The 19,648-nt window shown below is 51.3% G+C and overlaps 1 protein-coding gene across 1 annotated transcript; it reads right to left on the bottom strand.

Moving 5' to 3' along the window:
- Window positions 1–1,328: 1,328 nt before the first annotated feature.
- On the bottom strand, window positions 1,329–16,038 carry CUNH19orf38 (chromosome unknown C19orf38 homolog). Its single transcript, XM_032396084.1, has 9 exons — window positions 15,972–16,038; window positions 14,013–14,103; window positions 13,219–13,319; window positions 11,880–12,128; window positions 9,699–9,791; window positions 8,866–8,893; window positions 8,081–8,124; window positions 6,734–6,771; window positions 1,329–1,904 (listed from the first exon to the last, which is right to left on the bottom strand). The coding sequence occupies exons 3-9, from the start codon at window positions 13,247–13,249 to the stop codon at window positions 1,755–1,757; spliced, it is 633 nt and encodes a 210-aa protein (XP_032251975.1). The 5' UTR covers window positions 13,250–13,319; window positions 14,013–14,103; window positions 15,972–16,038; the 3' UTR covers window positions 1,329–1,754.
- Window positions 16,039–19,648: the final 3,610 nt, after the last annotated feature.

Raw genomic sequence — 19,648 nt, 5'->3', positions numbered from 1 at the left:
AGGGCACCGGGAGGGAGGATGCGGGGGGACGGGGCCGCCCCGCCCCGCCCCGCGCGAACGGTCGCGGCTTTGTGAGGTGGCTCCGCGGCCCAGGAACGCCGGGGCCGGAGCGTGAGCCGGGGGGCGGTGCTCGGCCGCGCGGACACGCCCCTGGACCTGGGCCCCGCCCCCCAGCCCGGCGCTGCTCGGAAGGCCACGCTTTGTACCGTGGTGCCAGAGCCGAGACGTGGGGAGGGAGGGGACAGGGGCGCGCCTCAGGGGGCGGTGCTCGGCCTCGTGGACACGCCCTGGGCCACGCCCCGCACAAACGGTCGCGTTTTGTGAGGCGGCTCCCCTACCCGGAAAGGTGGAAGCGGGTCTGACGCCCGAAGGCTCCGACACTCGTCTGTGGCTGAGCTCCGCCCCTTGGCCCTGCCCCGCTTTGTGAGGAGGCACGCGGGGGACGGGGTCCAGCTACGACGAGGCCCCGCCCCTGTACCGGTCCTGCTCCCTCCCACTGGATGTCGCTTTGTGAGGCGCCGGGCTCTCAGGGAGGGCCTGCGCGAGGGGCGGGGCCAGGTCCCGGGACACGCCCCCAGCCTGTGGCCCCCACCTCAGCCCTCCAGGAAGGAAAATCAGTTTGAGGAGGGACTCAGCCTCTGCCCTCGACTTGAATCCGTTGGAAGGCCCCCTCTCCTAGCACTCAGCCTCTCCTTATCTCTTTCCCCATCGTCTCCGCCCCCTCCCCCCATTGCCCTCCTCCTCCATCCTTGTCCATCTATTCCCCTACAAAAAATTCTAGGATCCCTCTCTCTCGGCCCCTCCCTTAGCCCCTCCCTTCCCCCCCCCGCGATGACTGGCCAATGAATCCTGCAGAGCAGGGTCAAGTGCCCCTTTCTACAGGGGGGCGCGCGCACACACACACGCACACACACGCACACACACACACACACACACGCCCTACACACCCCTATCTTCCAAGTCCCCCTGTCACTGCTTCAGGGCGTCATTCTCTTCTAGAGGGTACAAAAAGGATTGCGGCGGCTTCCCACCTTCTCTAGCTCCCACTCTTCTCTGACCTCCTCATTGACGCCCCCATCATTCCACTTACTATACTCACCAATGCAAGGACTTTAGCAAACACCACGTGACACTGTCCCCCCTCCTGTACCCCCACCGGCTTCCCCATATACTACCTTGACTGCATGCACCTGAGGGGTACTTCTCCCCTCCCCCTAGGCATCCAGTGATTAGACCCCAGAAATCCTGGGCTTGAAGGATTACACTCCATAGAGACCGTGGGAACAGCTCGACACGTGTTATAATTAATAACTTAGGCATGCCAGCAGGACAGACTTACAGAACATACCCCCAGGTACCCTATGCTCCAAAAACCCAGTTGGGTTGGTCAAGTCAGATGTGGAAAGGGGAGGAGACATCGGAGGGGTATGTGGAGGACTCAGACCTCTTATGGCCCAATTGGGGGCCACAGAGATCCTAACATCTCCTTCCCACGTGGTCTGAGAAGCTGGGAAGTCAACAAGAGTCTTCCTGCTTTCTGTCCAACCTCCAGGACAATGTCTGTGCCCCCTCTGCTTACTCCTGCTTTTCTGTGAGGAAGGTCCCAAGGCCAAGGATTCCCTTTATCTCCCCCCGTCAATTCCCTGAAAAAGTGGCAGCCAGAAACCCCAAAGTAGCGGGAGGGACTTCAGGCCCTCAAGAGAGGGGGCTGAATGGAGAGTGCACAGACACAGAGGGGCCCCCGATCCTCAGCTTCACTGGCAGGCCCGGAAAGTGCTGAATTCGGGGGGCTCAGGCGAGGATGATGTGGAGGTGGGCCTTTTCCGGGGCCCAGAGTTGCCAGGTGTCTCGGCGGCGCCTGAGCAAGCATCCAGAGTAGCTGCATCTTCTTCTGGGTTCATTTTCTTTGTCCATGGAGGAAAAACAGAGAACAGGGTGATTTGAGGTTTCAGGATCTAGGGTCTCCCTACATTCTGAGTCTGAGACTCCCTCAGTCCATCAGGTCTCATTTCACCCCCACGCACCACCCCACAGCTTTAGGGCCCAGATCCTGCCCTCTGTCCTCCTGCCTTTCTGTATGCTGAGAAGGGAAGCAGACAGCGTGGGTTCAAATCTCAGCTCCACCTTGTCCAACTGAGTAACTTAACCCCTCTGAGCCTTATTTCTTCCTTTTGCGCAATGGGGAGAATGCTCATATACCCCTCCTAGAGTTGCTACAAAACCTAAAGGAATTAAATAGATAAAGTGTCTGGCACATAGCAAGCACTAATAGTTAAGTGAACAAAGTTATCACCATTATCTCTTCCCCTCCCCCACCTTGTCGCCCTGTTCTGGGCTCCCACAAAACCTGCTTCAAAAGTCTACCCTCTCCTCCACCATGGACGCTCCTGCCCCAAATTGCAGTCAAGAAGAGATGAACTTGATAAAACTGAAGTTTGGTGGGTGAGAGCAGGCTGGGTTCCACCCCAGTCCTTCACCTCCCTAGCTGGACCATCCCAGTAAGGCCCATAATTAGCTTCAGTGTCTTTGTCTACTTAAAAAATATATATATATATTGAGGCGCCTGGGGGGCTCCGCCAGTTCTGTGCCTGACTTTTGATTTTGGCTAAGATCATGATCTCGGGGACTAGGATCCAGCCCCGCGTCCAGCTCCCCACTCAGCGGGGAGTCTGCTTGAGATTTTCTCTCCCTCTGCCCCTTCCCCTCCTCACACATGTGCACTCTCTCAAATAAACAAAATCTAAAAAATTAAAATTAAAAAAATGTCAACCCCACTTCATAAGGCATAGAAAGTGAATATCAGACCCTCAGTAGGGTAACACAATACAAGCTGGAGAACGATTAGCTGCTTCACTTTTATTTCAGCCAACAGCACAGCTTCTAATGCTTCAAAAAGAAACTAGAATTGAAAGCAGGGACTCAAACAGATATTTACACACCCATGTTCATAGCAGCACTATTCATTGTATCCAAAAGGTGGAAACAACTGAGTGTCCATCAACAGATGAACAGATAAAATGTGGTATATAGGGGTGCCTGGGTGGCTCAGTCATTAAGCATCTGCCTTCGGCTCAGGTCATGATCTCAGGGTCCTGGGATCGAGCCCCTCATCGGGCTCCCTGCTCCGCGGGAAGCCTGCTTCTCCCTCTCCCACTCCCCCTGCTTGTGTTCCCTCTCTCGCTGCGTCTCTCTCTGTCAAATAAATAAATAAAATCTTTTTTTTAAAAAAGTGGTATATAAATGCAATGCAATACTATTCAGCCTTCAACAAGAATAAAATTCTGACACCTGCTACAACATGAACAAACCTTGAACACATTATGCTAAATGAAATAAGCCAGGCACATGGGGCGCCTGGGTGGCTCAGTAGGTTAAGCATCTGCCTTCGGCTCAGGTCCTGATCCGGGATGGACCTCCGCGTGGGACTACCTGCTCAATGGGGAACCTGCTTCTCCCTCTCCCTCTGCCCCTCCCCCCTGTTTGTGCTCTCTCGCGCTCTCTCTCTCTCTCAAATATTTTTTTTAAAAGCCAGACACAAAAGGATGAACATTATATGGCATCATTTCTACATAAAATGTCCAGAATACACAAATCCACAGAGAGAGAAAGGCACATGGTAGGTGCCAGGGGCTGGGGTTTGTTAAGAATGAGAAGTTAGGGGGCACCTGGGTGGCTCAGTCGTTAAGCGTCTGCCTAAGCATCGGCTCAGGTCATGATCTCAGGGTCCTGGGATCGAGCCCCGCATCGGGCTCCCTGCTCGGCAGGAAACCTGCTTCTCCCTCTCCCACTCCCCCTGCTTGTGTTCCCTCTCTCGCTATGTATCTATCTGTCAAATAAATAAATAAAATCTTCAAAAAAAAAAAAAAAAAAAGAACGAGAAGTTAGTATACAGTGGGGACAGAGTTTCACTTTTGCAAGATGAAGTTCTGGAGCTGGATGGTGGTGATGGTTGCACGAGGTGAATGTACTTAATGCCACTGAACTGGACACTTAAAAATGGTCAATTTTATGTTATGGATATTTTACCATGATGGGGGAAAAAAGAAACACCTAGAAAAGATCCCATTAGAATTTACTGTGAAGGAAAGGAAGCATGATAGTGTGGATAGCATACTATCATTTGTGTTAGAAAGGGTTGAAGGTATACACCCCTTATTTCCACTTTTGCTTGCATTTCCAAGAAGCTCCTAATGCTGGTGGCTATCTGTGTGTGTGGAGGAGGAGACCAGTGAGTGAACAGGGGTTAGTGACAGAAGAATGCTTTACTGGATATATAATTTCGACATATGGATGTATTTCATATTTTTAAAAAAAAAATTTTTAAGTAGGCTCCATCGCCAACATGGGGCTTGAACTCTCGACCCTGAGATTGAGTCACATGCTCTACCCACTGAGCCAGCCAGGTGCCCCCCCGCCCCCGGCCAGGTGTTTGGTTTTTTTTTTTAAGATTTTATTTATTTACTTGACAGAGAGAGACACAGCGAGAGAGGGAACACAAGCAGGGGGAGCGAGAGAGGGAGAAGCAGGCTTCCCGCAGAGCGGGGAGCCCAATGAGGGGCTCGATCCCAGGACCCTGGGACCATGACCTGAGCCGAAGGCAGACGCTTAACGACTGAGCCACCCAGGTGCCCCAGGTCTTTTTAATTAAAAAAAAAAAAATAAACACATATATAGTCACAAGGACTAAGATACTTTTTAAATTTTTCTCCTTGACTGTTTCCACTTGTTTCATTTTAAATGTCTTTTTTTAAAAAGGGGAAAAAGGAAAAATCCCCAGGGTAGTGCCTTGAGCAGCACGTCTTCTCACAGAAAGTTTTAGAATTTGCCCTGCCTGCCGGATTTGGGTTTTTTTTTTTCTTAACAGCACAGGATTTGTTCCCGGAACTGAGACCGCCCAGGGCTGAACTGGCCGGCGGGGCCAAGCTCCTTCCTTCCCACATTCGTATACAGTTTAAATTTCCTTGCTCCTCTCTCCAAAACTCCAGATGCGCGTCTGCACCTGCCCTTGGGCATCGCCGGGTAAGGTGGTCCCCCCACGCCTGCTGCTCCCCAGGACTCCCACGCGCCTCCCTCCGCCTCTCCTTCCGCCCATCATCCAACCCAAAATCAGTGCGGTGTTTCCTGTCCCCTGAATCGATCTGACCTGCATCTGTTCGCTTCTTCCACCTCCGCTGCCAACACGCTGGACCAAACCACCTACCGCCTACCCCTTAGCTTGCCTGGACCAGCACAGTCGCCTCTGTCCTGGTAACTACTCCCCACCGCCGGAATACACCCTCACATTCCGGTCGGCCCACGCCCCCCAAGTCTGTCCTCCCCGCAGCCGCCAGAGGGCGCGGGTGAGCACCTGAATCGGTCACCTCTCTCCCTTGCTTGGAACCCTCCATGGCTCCCATCACACTTGGGGCAACAATCAAAGTTCTCCGCGGGGCTCCCCTCGACTCTTCACTCGGCTCCACTCCTGTTATACTGGACGGTGCCAAGAACGTGTCCCGAGCCTGGGGCAATCTTCCGTAGCTATCCCCTGCTTGTTGGCCATCTCTGAGACTTCCTGGCTCTCCCATCTAAGGGAGAAGTGAGCTTCCCTCTCACTCCTACCCCATGTGGCATCGTCTGTCTACCCCACCCCCCGTAGAAATTAGAAAGCTCTGGGGCGCCTGGGTGGCTCAGTTGGTTAAGCGACTGCCTTCAGCTCAGGTCATGATCCTGGAGTCCCAGGATCGAGTCCCGCATCGGACTCCCTGCTCAGCAGGGAGTCTGCTTCTCCCTCTGACCCTCGCCCCTCTCATGTGCTCTCTCTTTCTCTCTCAAATAAATAAATAAAAAATCTTTAAAAAAAAAAAAAAGAGAAATTAGAAAGCTCTGAAGAATTAAAGGCCTTGTCCTGTTCTTGTCCCAACGCCCAGGAAGGGTGTGTTGAACCAGCCCAATCCTCCCCCATTATGGTGCCCTAGGCACACCGACTCCCCACCCGGCTCCTTGACTGCAGTCCCAAAGTGCCCACTTGTCCAAATGGGGCATCGGAGGCCACCTCGAGGGGGGCCACCTGCACCCCAAACCTGTCCCCTACTCTGGAGAGGAGCTGGATGAACATTTCCTTGATCCATGGTTTCCAAGGCTCATCTATCTCTAACTTAATAAAATAATAATAATTAATCATCATCATCATCATCATCATCTACCCAAGATGCAGCTGTGCAGAGGAGTCCCATAGACCAGGTTCGAATCTCATCCCCAACACCGTGTGATCTGGGAGAACAAAACCTCTTGCAAAGGGGCAGAATGCGATGAGACCCTCCCCACTGAAAGAGAAACGCAGAACTTGGATATTTAAGCTGAAGTCCCTGAAACTGAACATAAAAACAGGCTTTTCTTTACCAGGAGGGAACTACAGTTTGCATCGGACTGTTACAAAGCACGTGACCCCACCGGGTCACCCTGAGTCCCCTGTCACCATTCTATAGGGTTGGCCCCACTGAGGGCAAAGGTGGCCCGGGGATCCTGCCCATTGCCACCCGACGGCCTGGACATGGCTGCCTCCCATCCCCAGACAATTTCCAGAGCCAACTCTCAGCTCACAAACAAATCCCTGCTCAGTGATTCTGGGCTTTTCCCAGCACCCCCCCCCCCCGCCCCCAAGCTCAGAGACATCAGGTCGGCCCAGCCTGATGGTGGTCTCCCAGAGGTTAGGACAGTCAGCAGAAAATCGGGACCAAGAAATGCAATGACTTACCATGGAGATGGCAAACAGAGAGTTATCAAAGGTCATATCTGAAATAGAGAAAAGAAAGCCAAGTGCCAGTATAAAATCCCTGCTCACTGCCCTCTGGGGGCGCTCCCCCCAGAGCCACAGGCCTCAAGTCAACCGTGAGGAAGGGCTTGGGACCCATTCCCAGCATGCTTCCCTCCCTTCCAGCGCATTCCGCAGGGTGAACCGTTCCCAGCTGTAAATTGAAGGGTGTCCTTTTTCTGCCCAGAGCCCTCCCCCAGGGGCCTCTCGCAGCCCTCTGATAAATGGGTTTCTCCTCTCAACTCCCACTTTCGGGAGCACCTCTCAGCTCTTCCACCACCCCAGGCTCTCCCCCAATCGCCTACTCTTCGCCCCCCTACTCTGCTCCTGCCGATCTCTGCTTAAACACCATTTCCTCCCGGGACCGCCCTCCTCGCTCCAGACAGGGTCCTGCCGGCCCTGGGCTGTTCCCCCACTGCAGTATGGGCTTGTGGGCAAAGACCACCTGTCTTGGTCATTGAGGGACGCCCCCCAAATGTTAGCACATAGTAGGTGCTCAATAAAAGTGTGGAACAGTGGGAGCGCCTGGGTGGCTCAGTTGGGTAAGCGTCTGCCTTCCGCTCAGGTCATGATCCCAGGGTCCTGGAATCGAACCCAAGTGGGGCTCCTGGCTCAGTGGGGAGTCCGCTTCTCCCTCTACCTGCTGCTTCCCCTGCTTGTGCTCTCTCTCTTTCTCTCTCTCTCAAATAAATAATCTTAAAAAAAAAAAAAAGTGTGGAACAGTGGAAGAAGTACAGAGAATGGAATTTCTCTGCTTCGGGCCCCTTCCGGAGCATCACGCGGCACAGACTGGCTGCCCCTCGCCCCCTGGTGGAAGCCTTCAGGATGACACGTTCTGGATCACAAAGGGGGCTCCATTTAAGGACAGTGCCAGGCAGTCCGTCCCCAGTGGAACTGAGCGTCCAGCGCTGGAGGCGAGTATTACATACACACTTGTGTTTTTCTCCCGAGGGGTAAGAAGAATGATAGGGTGCTGAAGGCAGGTAAGTAGAAACACACCCCCTGTCTGGGCAGTCAGGGAAGGCTTCCCGGAGAAGGTGGCCTTTAGACCAAGACCAGAGGGAGGAAGAATGTTGTAGGCAGAGGTCAGAGTGAGCAGAAGGCCGGAGGATGAGGCGAAGAGAGAAGGTGAGAGGTGAAACCTAGCGGTGGGAGGAGGGGAGGGTGTGTTCTTGACCCTAAGGGAAGTGAGCGACCTCAGAAGAGGTTCAGTAGCAAGTAACGAGACCCGCTAGAGTTTTGAGGGGGTGAGCCTGCCCTGGCAGGGGATAGGAGTAAGAAGATACACACCTGTGGTGGCGAAGTTCATCTGGACCCAGCAGGATTCTCGCTCTCTACAAAGGGATTTGGGAGAGTGATGACTTGCTGCTCTCAGGCTGGAGGATTGTTCTGGGAAGCCCTGGCTCCAAACTTGGCCTTCACTCCCCACCTGCCTTTGCATCCTCCCTGAGTCCCCGCAGATGGAAATTCTCTTGCAGGAGCCCCACTGCCAGGTGAAGTCGGGATTCGATCCTTGGGGCTGAGGCTAGCTCTATGCCACCAGGCAGTGGGGTGTCCACCCCTCTCAGAGGGGAGAAACTGAGGCTGGGGCCACTGCCTACAGGCTACAAGTTGGGCACTGCACCGCCCCAGAGGGTGCCACTCACCTCTCCCAACTGTGACTTTCTAGAGTATTACAACCATTTTGGGCAGTCATTGGTTAAGGGATGTGAGGACGACGCAGCCACTTGCTCCCTGTGTGACTAAGTTGAGCCTCAGTCTCCTTGTCTATAAAATGGGGCTACTTATAATGCCAGCTTAGCTGCCATGGACTCCAGCTGCAGTCTCCTAGCACAGTGCTCCCCATACCCTAGGTGCTTTATAAATGGCACCTGTTCCTCTTAAGCAGCCCTCCCAACCAGAGGGCGCTGTTTGGAATGGAGACCCCCACCCAGCACGGGAAATGCCCTTCTGTCCCCAGAACCAGGCCAGGTCTCAGAGCCCTTAACACCCATCAGGAACTTCTGCCCCACACCCCCCATTTGGTATTTCTTTCCCCCAAACCGCCCTCAGAGGATCTCCAGAAACGGTCTCACCTTTTCTTCTGCAAATTTTTTACTTTAACTGGGAACAAAAAAATAAATAAGCATTTATTAGATCTTGGTCATGGTTGCATCCTAGTTGCAAAAACAAAACAAAACAAAAAAGACTCCAAAGGTTCCCTCATACATTTGTTGATCCAACCTTGCCTTCTCCTCTGGCAAATGTGCCACTCAACAGGAGAACTATGGTGAAATCCTCCCCACCCCCCAATTACATGAGTAATGTGTATTGGTAAAAGCTTCAAACAAGCATGTAAAAAAAATGTTTTTTTTCCCAAGATTTTATTTTTAAGTGATCTCCACACCCAACATGGGACTCGAACTCACAACCCCGAGATCAAGAGCTGCGTGCTCTCCCGACTGAGTCAGCCAGGTGCCCCCTAACATTGTTTTGTTTTGTTTTTTATTGTCAATTTCAGTGATTGACAGGAGCTGGGGGAGGAGGAATGGAGAGTTAGTGTTTAAAGGGGACAGAGTTTCAGTTGGGGCAGATGACAAAGTTCTGGAGATGGATGGTGGTGATGGTTGCATAACAAAGTGAATGTACTCAATGCTGCCAAACTGGACACTTAAAAATTAAGGGTTAAAATGTGAAACTTTGTGTTATATATATTTTGTAACTTAAAAAAATATATATCTACTTCCCCAGCCCCACCACCAACATTGCACTTCTGGAAGATTTTTTACTGCTAAGTCTTGGAGTAAGACCTCCCCAGCTGTGTGCCTCTGTGCTCCTAAAAAATGGGTGTGGTTGGGGGTTCATTTACACGTCCCAGCGGTTGCACACTGGCAGCCTCTGGGCTATGCCCGTCTCTGCCTTCTGTTACCTTTCCTGACCACCACGGCAACGACCACCAGCCCAGCAAGGAGAAGGAGGGCTCCGGCCAGGCTCAAGGAGAGTGCCAGTATCCAAGTGGGCACTAGAGGAACATGAGAGAAAGAGGCGGGCAGGTTATGGAGTTGTGGGGTGCAGGGTGAAGGTGGGACACCTGTCATTCCTCCAGATTACCTTTGGAGAACCAGCCCTCCCCCGCATACTGCCCAACCATTTGACCTGGGTGTAGCTGGACCCTGGGGATCTGGCAAACCTCGTGACCGGTCAATTAGCATATTCCTCACCCCCCAGTCATGGTGATTGGTTCAGGGATGGGCATGGGGCCAAAGCTGAGCTAATGAGAGCTAATTCTGAGACTTGGCTAGACTATTGGGAAGAGAGGATTACTCCTCTGGCCAGCATTACAAAGCTGGTAGGATATATATCTGGAGCTGCTAGGCACAATTTTGACACCATGAAGAGGAGGTCCTGCCTGAGAATAAGACACAAGAAAGCAGAGCCGAGAGAGGGCAAATGATTCCCGACATCTTTGAGCACCTGGATCCAGCCATGCCTGAAGTCAGCCCTGCAGACTGACTTCAGTTTGGCAAACCAACACATTCTCTTTTGTTGCTGAAGCCAGTTTGAGTAAGTTTCCAGTTACTTGCAGCCTGAGAGTCCTGCTGGCTTCAGCCTCGTACCAGGGGGTCAGATGACATCCACCCCCAGCCCCATGGTAGACCCTGGAACCCATGCAGAAGTCAGCCACAAAAGCATGAAGCTCCAGCTTCAGAGTTTACTTCTCTGTAAGGGATTTGGCTGCCCCTCCCTGGAGAGAGGGGATCTCTCAGGGGAGACAGGAGGAGATGACCTGATCCCCATGGAGATCAGGAGCTAAGCCAGGAAGGGGAAGGAACAGACACATAGTTGATATTCTCACACTGTCAGCCCTTGTTCATTCATTCGTCTGGGGCAGGAGGGCTGTTGTCCCCTCCGCACTCTGAGACCACAGGCCCAAGGTGAGAGAAGGGGGCCTTTGACGGTGGAGCTCAAAGACACAGACTGTTCTGTCGCCTCAAGGCACTGGGGCTTCTGCGAGCAACAAAGTTCTCTTTAAATGGGGCCTCTGCTGGCAACAAAGTTTTCTTTGCAACTGGAGTTCTGACGGATGGTGATGTAGAGGCTCTACCTGGAGACTGCTCTTTGATCCTGGAGCCCACACCCAACCTCCTGTCCTGAAAAGACCACAGGAAAATATCAGCCTTCCAGGCTTTCTGTCTCACTTCGACGAAGAGCCAAAGTCCTTGAGGCAGCCAAAGGCCCTGCACGGTCCTCCTTGCCACCTCTGTGCCTTTTTCTCCCCCAACTTTTCTCCTTGCCCACTATGCTTCAGCCCTACAGAGCGCCCTGGTGTTCCTCAAACACACCAGACACGTGCCAGCCTCAGGGCCTTTGCACAGCCAGCTCCCTCTGCCTGGGACCCTTTCGCCGCAGATACCCACATGGCTGCCTCCTCATCATTCAGGTCTTTGCTCAAATGTCGCTCCCTCAGAGAGGCTTTCCCGGGCCACTCTCCTCTGTATTTAAAACGACACCCTTCACCAGGTGGTACTTCATCCCTGCCACTTTATTTGTCCCCTGCGGGCTACACTGAATATTTTTTGGACTCCCTGCTTCTCGACTGTCTGCATCCCCTCAGAATGTCAGGTGGGGGAGGGTAGGGACATCGTTTCACTCACTGCTGAAACTGCAGGGTCAAGAACAGTGCCTGGTGCATAGGAGGTGCTCACAAATGTTACGTGGCCGGGGAGGGGGGTGCAGTGAGTGTGGAGGGTTCACGCCTAGATACTGGAGCCCGTGGAATCCCAGCTCTGCTGCCCTGCTAGCTGTGTGACTTGGCCAAGTACCCTCATCTCTTGTGCCTCAGTTTCCTTATCTGCAAAATGGTGGGCATCGCTGAACCCGTCGCATGGGATGACTGTGAGAATTCAGCGAGGAAAGGTGAGTGAGCCCTGGCCAGTTGGAGGCCTGGTTTGTCCCACAAAGGCTTCCAAGCAGAGGGAACAGCATGAGCAAAGGCTCGGAGGTGAGTCAATGGAGCCGTGGGCCGCGAGGGCCGGTGGGTGGGTCTTACCTGGGAAGGAGACGTGCACGGGCTTGCTGAGCGGTGACAGCTCTGGCTGCCGGTGCTTACCTAGCACACCATACTGACAGTAAAATGTGCCCCCTGGAGCCTCCCTGCCACCGCCACTCAGGTTGAAGGTGACGCCAAGCTGGTCCGCGGGCGCCTGCAGGAGCTGGACCACCTGCCCACCATGGTACAGCGTGAAATTTGCCCCTGGGAAGCCCCCAGGGGCTACGCAGGCGATGTGGATGGGGTCTTCTTGGCTGCTGGGGTGTGGGGGCACCAGCAGGATGGATGGCGCTGGGATTGCCAAGGAGCCTGCAATGCAGGAAAAGGGAGGCAGGCTGAGTGGTTAGAGCAGAGGCGTTTACCGGCTCTCTGGCCTTGGGCAAGTGGCTGAACCCCCTGGGCCTTGGTCTTTATTTACAAGTAGGTAGCCGACCCTACCCCATTGCTATGTTGAGGGGTTCGGGTACTAGGCACCTGGTTGGGGGTCACTACGTTTGAATCATTTTATTATGATCGCAGTGGTTATTACGTAGCGATGCAATTATACCCTTACTACTCAGTCAACAGCACTCACCTGATGCCAGGCCCTGTTTTAGGTGCTGGGGACAGAATGTGAACGAGATGGACAGATCGACATGCCTGCCTCGGGGGGCTGACGTTCTCAAGGAGACAAGAAGCACAGTGCAGCCCATCAGACAGGGTAATGGGAAGCCTGCGCTGGCTGGGGAGGCCATGGAGGGCTTCCCTGAAGAGGCGACATAGGAGGAGCTAGGGGAGAGCATTCCAGGCAGAGGGAAGAGCACGCGGGCAGATGCTGGGAGGATGGAAGCGGTGTGGGGGCTTCAAGGCGGCCAGGGTGGCTTGGAGGGGATGAGCCAGGGAAAGAACAGGAGGAGCAGAGAGCAAAGGGGTGCTCCTGTTTCCCGGGCTGTCAGGAATTGGGATTTGGGGGGTACAGTTTCCTATAGGAGGTACTCGTGTCTCCCCAGCTGCCCCCAGGCTCCTGAGCAGAGTGTCTAGCTCAGGTGAGGTCTACACAAGCCTTTCCTTGTCGGACCTCTAGACCTTTGCCCGGCTTCCCCCCTGCCCCCCAGCAGCTCCTCCTGTTGCCCCAGCCCCGGAGGTAACAGCCTGTGGAAGCTAAGCAGGGCTGAGTCATGGGGCGTGGGCACCGCTGACCCCAGCGGGTTGGGATTTCTGATATCCTTGATGTGCGGGTGATGAGGAGCTCACTAAGAGAAAGCCATGTTCCTGGGGCATTTCCAAAGCTCTGGGGCAAATCTGTCCGCGTTCAGCCTTCTCCAGTGCCTGGGGAAGGCAACCCTGTGCTGCTTTCTGCCCCCAGAGCAGAGGCCAGGTGGGCGGGGTGGGGCTGGTGCAGGGGGAACATCAGGCTCACCGGCTGTAAAGAGCAGGACGGTCCAGGGCATCTCTCCTCCTCAGTTTGGCCAGGAAATCTGGCGGAGGCCAGCGCGGCCCACAGCTCACGGCCAATTCCTCCTGTGAGGCCAGAGCAGGGAAAGGAGAACCAGGGCTGATTTGAACGAATGTTTCCTCACTGGCAGGAAGTTGCACACACACACTCAGCTGCAAAAAGGGACTCTCTCCTCTCCCCACCCCTTCCACGGATGCACATCAGATCCTGGCACCTCACTGCACCTTGGTGGCCACAGTTCTGCAGAGATGGGAGGAGGGACACATTGGCTAAGATGGTCAGGGTTGCGTGCGTGCGTGTGTGTGTGTGTGTGTGTGTGTGTGTGTGTTTTCTCCCTATGAAGAGAATTTCTGGCTGGCATGAGGAAGGGACTGTGGGCTTTTTGGGAAAACCATGCCCAAGACGCAAACCTCTCAGTCCAACCAGTTCCAAAGTTGAGACATGTCGGGCAGAGGTTGATAGAGCACAGAGGTTAGTGCTTGGCCTCTGTCACCCCAGGCAAAACATGGTCCATCTTTGAAGCCTCAGCTTGCTGCTCTGTAGAATGGGGCTAAGAGTTGTAGGTATTAGATCCATAGAACTCATGATACATACAAAGTGCAATGCTAGAGAGATGTGAGTGCTCCTAGTGTGAGGCCACAGGAGCATCACCATCCACATGAAAGGGAACACTAGCTCCAAAACTGAGGGAATGATATAGTTTACAGAATAAATTGCCTCCCGTTTACAGCCCAGAAACTTCCAAAGGTCTCTCTTACCAGTAAGTTTGCTTTGGTCTCAGCATTTCTGTTCAAGTCAAGCAGGTCCACCTGGAGGTTTACACCAGGGAACGATGTAGGTGTGTGGTCACTAAACAACAAAAAAGGGCCATTACGGTGGACTTTTTTTATTTGGATACACGAGGCTCATTCCAACGTCAGGACCTTTGCACATGCTGTCTCTGCTGCCTGGGACACAATTCTATTAACCTGGTAAGATTCCATTTCTCTTTCAGGTGTCAGCTTAAATATCACTTCTGGGAAATCCTTCCAGATCCCTCTGGACTTAGAAAAATTCCCTTGCTGAATTATACTACAGTGCCTTGTAATTTTCTTTTATTGAAATTAGCATGCTTATATTTTCTTTCTTTTCTTTTTTTTAAGATTTTATTTATTTATTTGACACAGAGAGAAAGGCAGCGAGAGAGGGAACACAAGCAAGGGGAGTGGGAGAGGGAGAAGCAGGCTTCCCGCGAAGCAGGGAGCCCGATGCGGGGCTCGATCCCAGGACCCCAGGATCATGACCTGAGCCGAAGGCAGACACTCAACGACTGAGCCACCCAGGAGCCCCAGCATGCTTATATTTTCAAAGAATTTGTCTTTTTCTTCTAAGTTGTAGAACTTATCAGTATAAAACTCTTCATATTCCCTTATTATCCTTTTAATGTCTGTAGGGTCTGTGGTGATGTCCCCTTTTTCAATGGTAACGTGTTTTTTCTCACTTTTCTTGAATAGTCTTGCTAGGGGTTAATCAGTTTTCTTAACCTTTTTAAAGTACTAGCTTTTGGCTTTGCTATTTCTATTTTCTGCTTTTGATTTCATTGCTTTTTGTCTTATCTTTATTTTTTCTTTCTTCTATGTACCTTATGTTTCATTGGCTCTTCTTTTCTTAGCTTCTCAAGATGGAAGCTTAGATCATTGATTTTAAAATTTATCTCCAAACATAAGCATTTAAAGCTATCTATTTCCCTCTAAGTACTGCTTTAACTGCATCTCACACACTCTGACATATTGTGCCTAAGTTAGAAATATTTTATTTCCCTTGTGAATTTTTTCTATGACTCATACATTATTTAGAAATGTGTCAATTTCCAAACATTTGGGATTTCTTGATAGCTTATTGTTAGTGATTTTTTATTTAATTCCTTTGTGGCCAGAGAATGCACTCCATATACTTTCAATCCCTTGAGATTTATTGATACTTTGTTTAATGGCCCAGCATATCTTGATCCACATTCTGGATGCACTTGAAATGAAAGTACACTCTGCAGTTGCTTGATATAATATTCTGTAAATATCCATTAAATTAGGTCATGGCGGTTTACAGAACATGCTTGAATTTATCAAAATCATCCAGCTCTCTTCCTTCCAGGGGGCAGGGGTGGGTCTGTGGTGTCTCCTGTAGTTTCCCAATGCCTACCTCAGTGGTTGGCACACAGTGAACCACAACTATTCCTTGATTGTCTAACCTGAAAGCCAAAAAATATTCAGTCTATTTTTGTTGCTCTCTCCTGGGTGTGTAAGATAGAGTTAAGACAGATTCCTGGCTTATTTATTCCACCAACTGCTTACTGAGTTCCCCGAAGGGCTCGGAACTGTGCTGAGTGCCAGGGACACCATGAGGAATAAAAAACTCCTGCCCTCAGGATGCTCAGAGTTTGGCTAGAGAGTCAGACAAGCAGACAATGAGTCCAGCTGGTGAAGTGCTCTAATGGAGGCAGTCACCAAGGGGAGCTCTTAACCTAGCTTCTTCTGCAGGTTCGGGGAGGGCTTCTGGGAGGAGGAGTTATCTGACTCCAAAAGCCTGAGAAGGAAACAAAGGAAAGGACATTCTAGGTAGACGTAGTAATAAGTGTGAAAGACCTTGGATGAATGTGAGGACTTCATCCTGGCAGCATTTAACCTGGTGCAGGAATCTATAACCTGGAATTTTGAATTCAGAAAAACAGACACACTTACCTGTCAGTCCACCATCATACAGATAGCGCCCAGAAGAGGTACGACTAGGACTCATGGGCAGGGTGAAGGGAAATCAGCAAGGGATGGTGACTCCCCGGGGTCAGGAAGTTATTACCAGCCCGGGCCTAAAGTTGCTAGGGAGGGAGTTGTGGAATTTGTGGAGAACTGAAGTTGCAGGCTTTGGTAGAGACATGCAGACCAACAGAGTGGGAGCCAGAGTGTATATACCTACACCCTCCTCTCCTCCAGCCCTCAGATCTCCCTACCGGGGCCAAACCCAACTGGATGTGAGAGGAAAAGGCAGCTAAGTTGACCCGCTGTGTAGCGATCAGCTTCCAGGGGGCACAGAGCAGTGCAGGAAAGGGTGGAAAAGGGCTCTGGTAGGGCACACAAAGACTGCCCAGCACACACTCTCAGAATCTTTTGGTTATAATTGCAGGGGATTCCTGGCCTCGAGAAGCTAGTCGGTAAGCTCCCCATGGTTGTAAGAACCCCAGGCCCACTGTAGACCAATGGTACAAAGGGAAGATGGACACTACAGGATGTGGCCTTTGTAACTGCTCCGTCTCTTCTCTGGCTACTCCCCTCCCTCCGCTCTACTTCCTTTCTGCCCTGGAGCCCTCGGAGTGCCTTCTGACCCCAGAGCGTGGTTCTGCTTGCCTCCTCTCCCTTCTGCTTCAAGTCTGAGATTCAATGCCGCCTCCTCAGGGAAGCCTTCCCTGACTCCACCCAGGTGAAACGAGCCATCCACCTACCACCTAACGTTTACTCTGTGGTACCCATAACTACCTGCAATCATCTTAGTGCTGAACTTGCTTGTGTATGATCTGCCTCCTCCACTGGGATGGCAGCTCCATGAGGACATAGAGTCTATTTTATTCACAGTGTCAGACAGTAAGTATTTGTTGAACACTTGGACAGGGGATAGTTTTTGTTTAATTGAAGGAAACAAGAAACAGAAATTTCGACGAACTGAGCAAACACAGAATCAAGTTTATCCGAACTCTGGAAAACAGGCAAAGGTTTGTGCCAACCAAGTCAACACCGAATCAAAATGAAAAGGAAACTTGAACATGGCAGGAAAGCTCTGTGGTGTTTTCCCCACCCTTTCCTCATCTCCTTCCCAGCGTGGTGGAGGTCTTGAAGACGGCAGCCTGTGTCCCCAGTATGGGGCTCCCGCACCCGGTTGCTGAGGTTGGCAGTATGGCATTTGTCTGTTCTAACATGTCTGGGGGCAACCTGTGGGACTGACTCAGGGTGCTTGTCTGTTGAACTCAGAATGCATTCCTGGAAAACACTGTTAAGGCAAAGGGAAAAACCCACAGCCACCTGGGGCAAAATATCATAATCGAGAACAGCATTAACCAGTGATTTTACCAGCAAAAATGAGCTTACTCAGGAATAGCAGAGAAATGCAACCGAGGACAAGCTAGCTGCGGCAAAAGCACAGGTAGGTCTGGAGAACAAGACGAACACTTTTATAGAGGAAAGGGGAAATCCGGAAGACTTATGAACAAGAAATCCATTGGACTAAGCTGAGAGTTGGAAGTGTAGTGATGTTTCATTGGTTGAGTGGTGTCAGTCTCTCATTGGCTGGGCTGTTACCAGGAGGAGAAAACCTTTCTTCCTCCTGCTGAGGTAGTAGTCAGGTAGCAAAGTATCAGTTTGGAAGGTACATCTCTTCCTGTGGGGTCTGCAATTGTCAATGAGTGGTAGGGCGTGAGAGCTCCCCCTTCTACCTCCTGATTTCATTCTAAAGGAGGTTTCCTTTTATTAATTTTCACAACAATGGACATGCCAAAAGTTGGAAGAGCTGGGGTGAGAGTTTCTCTGGGTAATTAGGGCATTCAGAAGCACCCATATATACTGGGGGATTTAGAAAGCAATGTGCACGCCCAGGGCAGGACAAATGCTCAGAAAAAACCTGAGAAGACCCTAGGCTTTCATCTCATGCTTATCTCTAGGCTCAGCGCAAACAGGAAGTGAAGGCTAAGGCAAAATTGTAAATGATCTGGAAAAGCATTGAAGGAGTGCCCCAGAATAAATCTGGGGTAAGTTTTTTGTTTCTTTTTTCTTTCTTGAGTTTGGTCTCTATAATATATAAATAACTCTTATAACTCAGCAACAAAAAGACAACCCAATTTTAAAATGGGCAAAAGACTTGAACAGACATTTCTCCAAAAACAAAACAAAGACCTACAAATGGCCAACAAGCACCTGAAAAGGTGCTCAACATCATTAGGGAAATGCAAATCAAAACCACAACGAGATACTACTTCACAATCATTAGGATGGCTATAATAGAAATAAAATAGAAAATAGCACGTGTGGATAAGGATTTGAAGAAATTGGAGCCCTCATATGGGGTTGGTGGGAGTACAAAATGGTGTAGCTCTGTGCTCAGGGAGGAGTTTGCTGGAGATTCTTTCCATCCCCTCCTTCCCCTTCTGCTCCTTCCCCCACCCCCACTCTCGCAGGCTCTCTCTAAAATAAATAAATAAAATCTTAAAAATATATATATATATATATATATTTTTAAAGATTTTTATTTTTTGACAGAGAGAGAGAGACAGTGAGAGAGGGAACACAAGCAGGGGGAGAGGGAGAGGAAGAAGCAGGCTTCCCACTGAGCAGGGAGCCCGACACGGGGCTCCATCCCAGGACCCTGGGACCATGACCTGAGCCCAAGGGAGACGCTTAACGACTGAGCCACCCAGGCGCCCCAAAATATATATATTTTAAAAGAAATTAAAAATAAATAAAAGATCCCCCACTCTCCACCCTTCAAAATGTCCAAGCAGCAAGTCTGAATGACAGAAAACTGGGAGTGAAAAGGAACACTGACTGCACATAAACTTTGACATAACAAGGTGGTGTGACTTCCCCAAGTTCTCCAAAAGCAGGAAAGAGCTGACAGCCACCAGCTGTATTCGAAGAGTAATTGTCACCAACTGCCAACCATTCCAGGCCCTATCTTTAAAGACTCAAAATTTCCCTCTATAACATTTTTTCTTATGTTTAGACAGAATCACCAAGTAGAGTCCATTTCTCCAGTGATTTCTTTGGTTATCTGCCAGCTTCCCAGAGGGTGGTCGCCTCCAAATACTCTAAGCCAGACTGAGGGAGAAGAGGTTACATGGTGGGCTGCCTAGTGGTAGGCGATCAGCCTGGAAAATAACAGATAATATATACTGAGGGTCTATAATGTGCCAAGCGCTGAACAAGCATTATCTCAATCTTCACAACAGCCCAATGAGGTAGGACAAGCATCACCCCATCCTACGGATGAGGACACTGAGGCCCGGTGGGATGATCTCAAGCCAAGGGTCGGGGGGTAGGGTGGGGGTGTGTGGCTTGAACTAGGCTTCGTGGCTCCCAGGCCCACGCTCTCCTGACTCTTAAGCACCTGGCTGTCATTTTTCCTGCCCTGGGTCACATGAATTACTCTGTTTACCTGCTGGCTCCCCGAGTTTGAGAACTTTGGGGTGCAAGGTGGGCTATGCCCCTTTACGGACTCTACGCAAGGAAACGGAGCGCCGTGGGCAAGGCTTCGTCTCGATTCCCACAGCCGCCCTATGGGGCGGTCGTTCCATCACCCCAACTACAACTGACGAAGTGAGGACCCTAAGGAGCAAAGGGAATGAAGAGTCAGGGGGCGAACCTGGAGCCACGCACAA

Source organism: Phoca vitulina, unplaced genomic scaffold, assembly GCF_004348235.1.
Source record: "Phoca vitulina isolate PV1807 unplaced genomic scaffold, GSC_HSeal_1.0 scaffold89, whole genome shotgun sequence".
NCBI classification, from domain to species: domain Eukaryota; kingdom Metazoa; phylum Chordata; class Mammalia; order Carnivora; family Phocidae; genus Phoca; species Phoca vitulina.
Note: the sequence above shows the minus strand (reverse complement) of the source record. Positions and strands in the feature narration are given on the sequence as shown.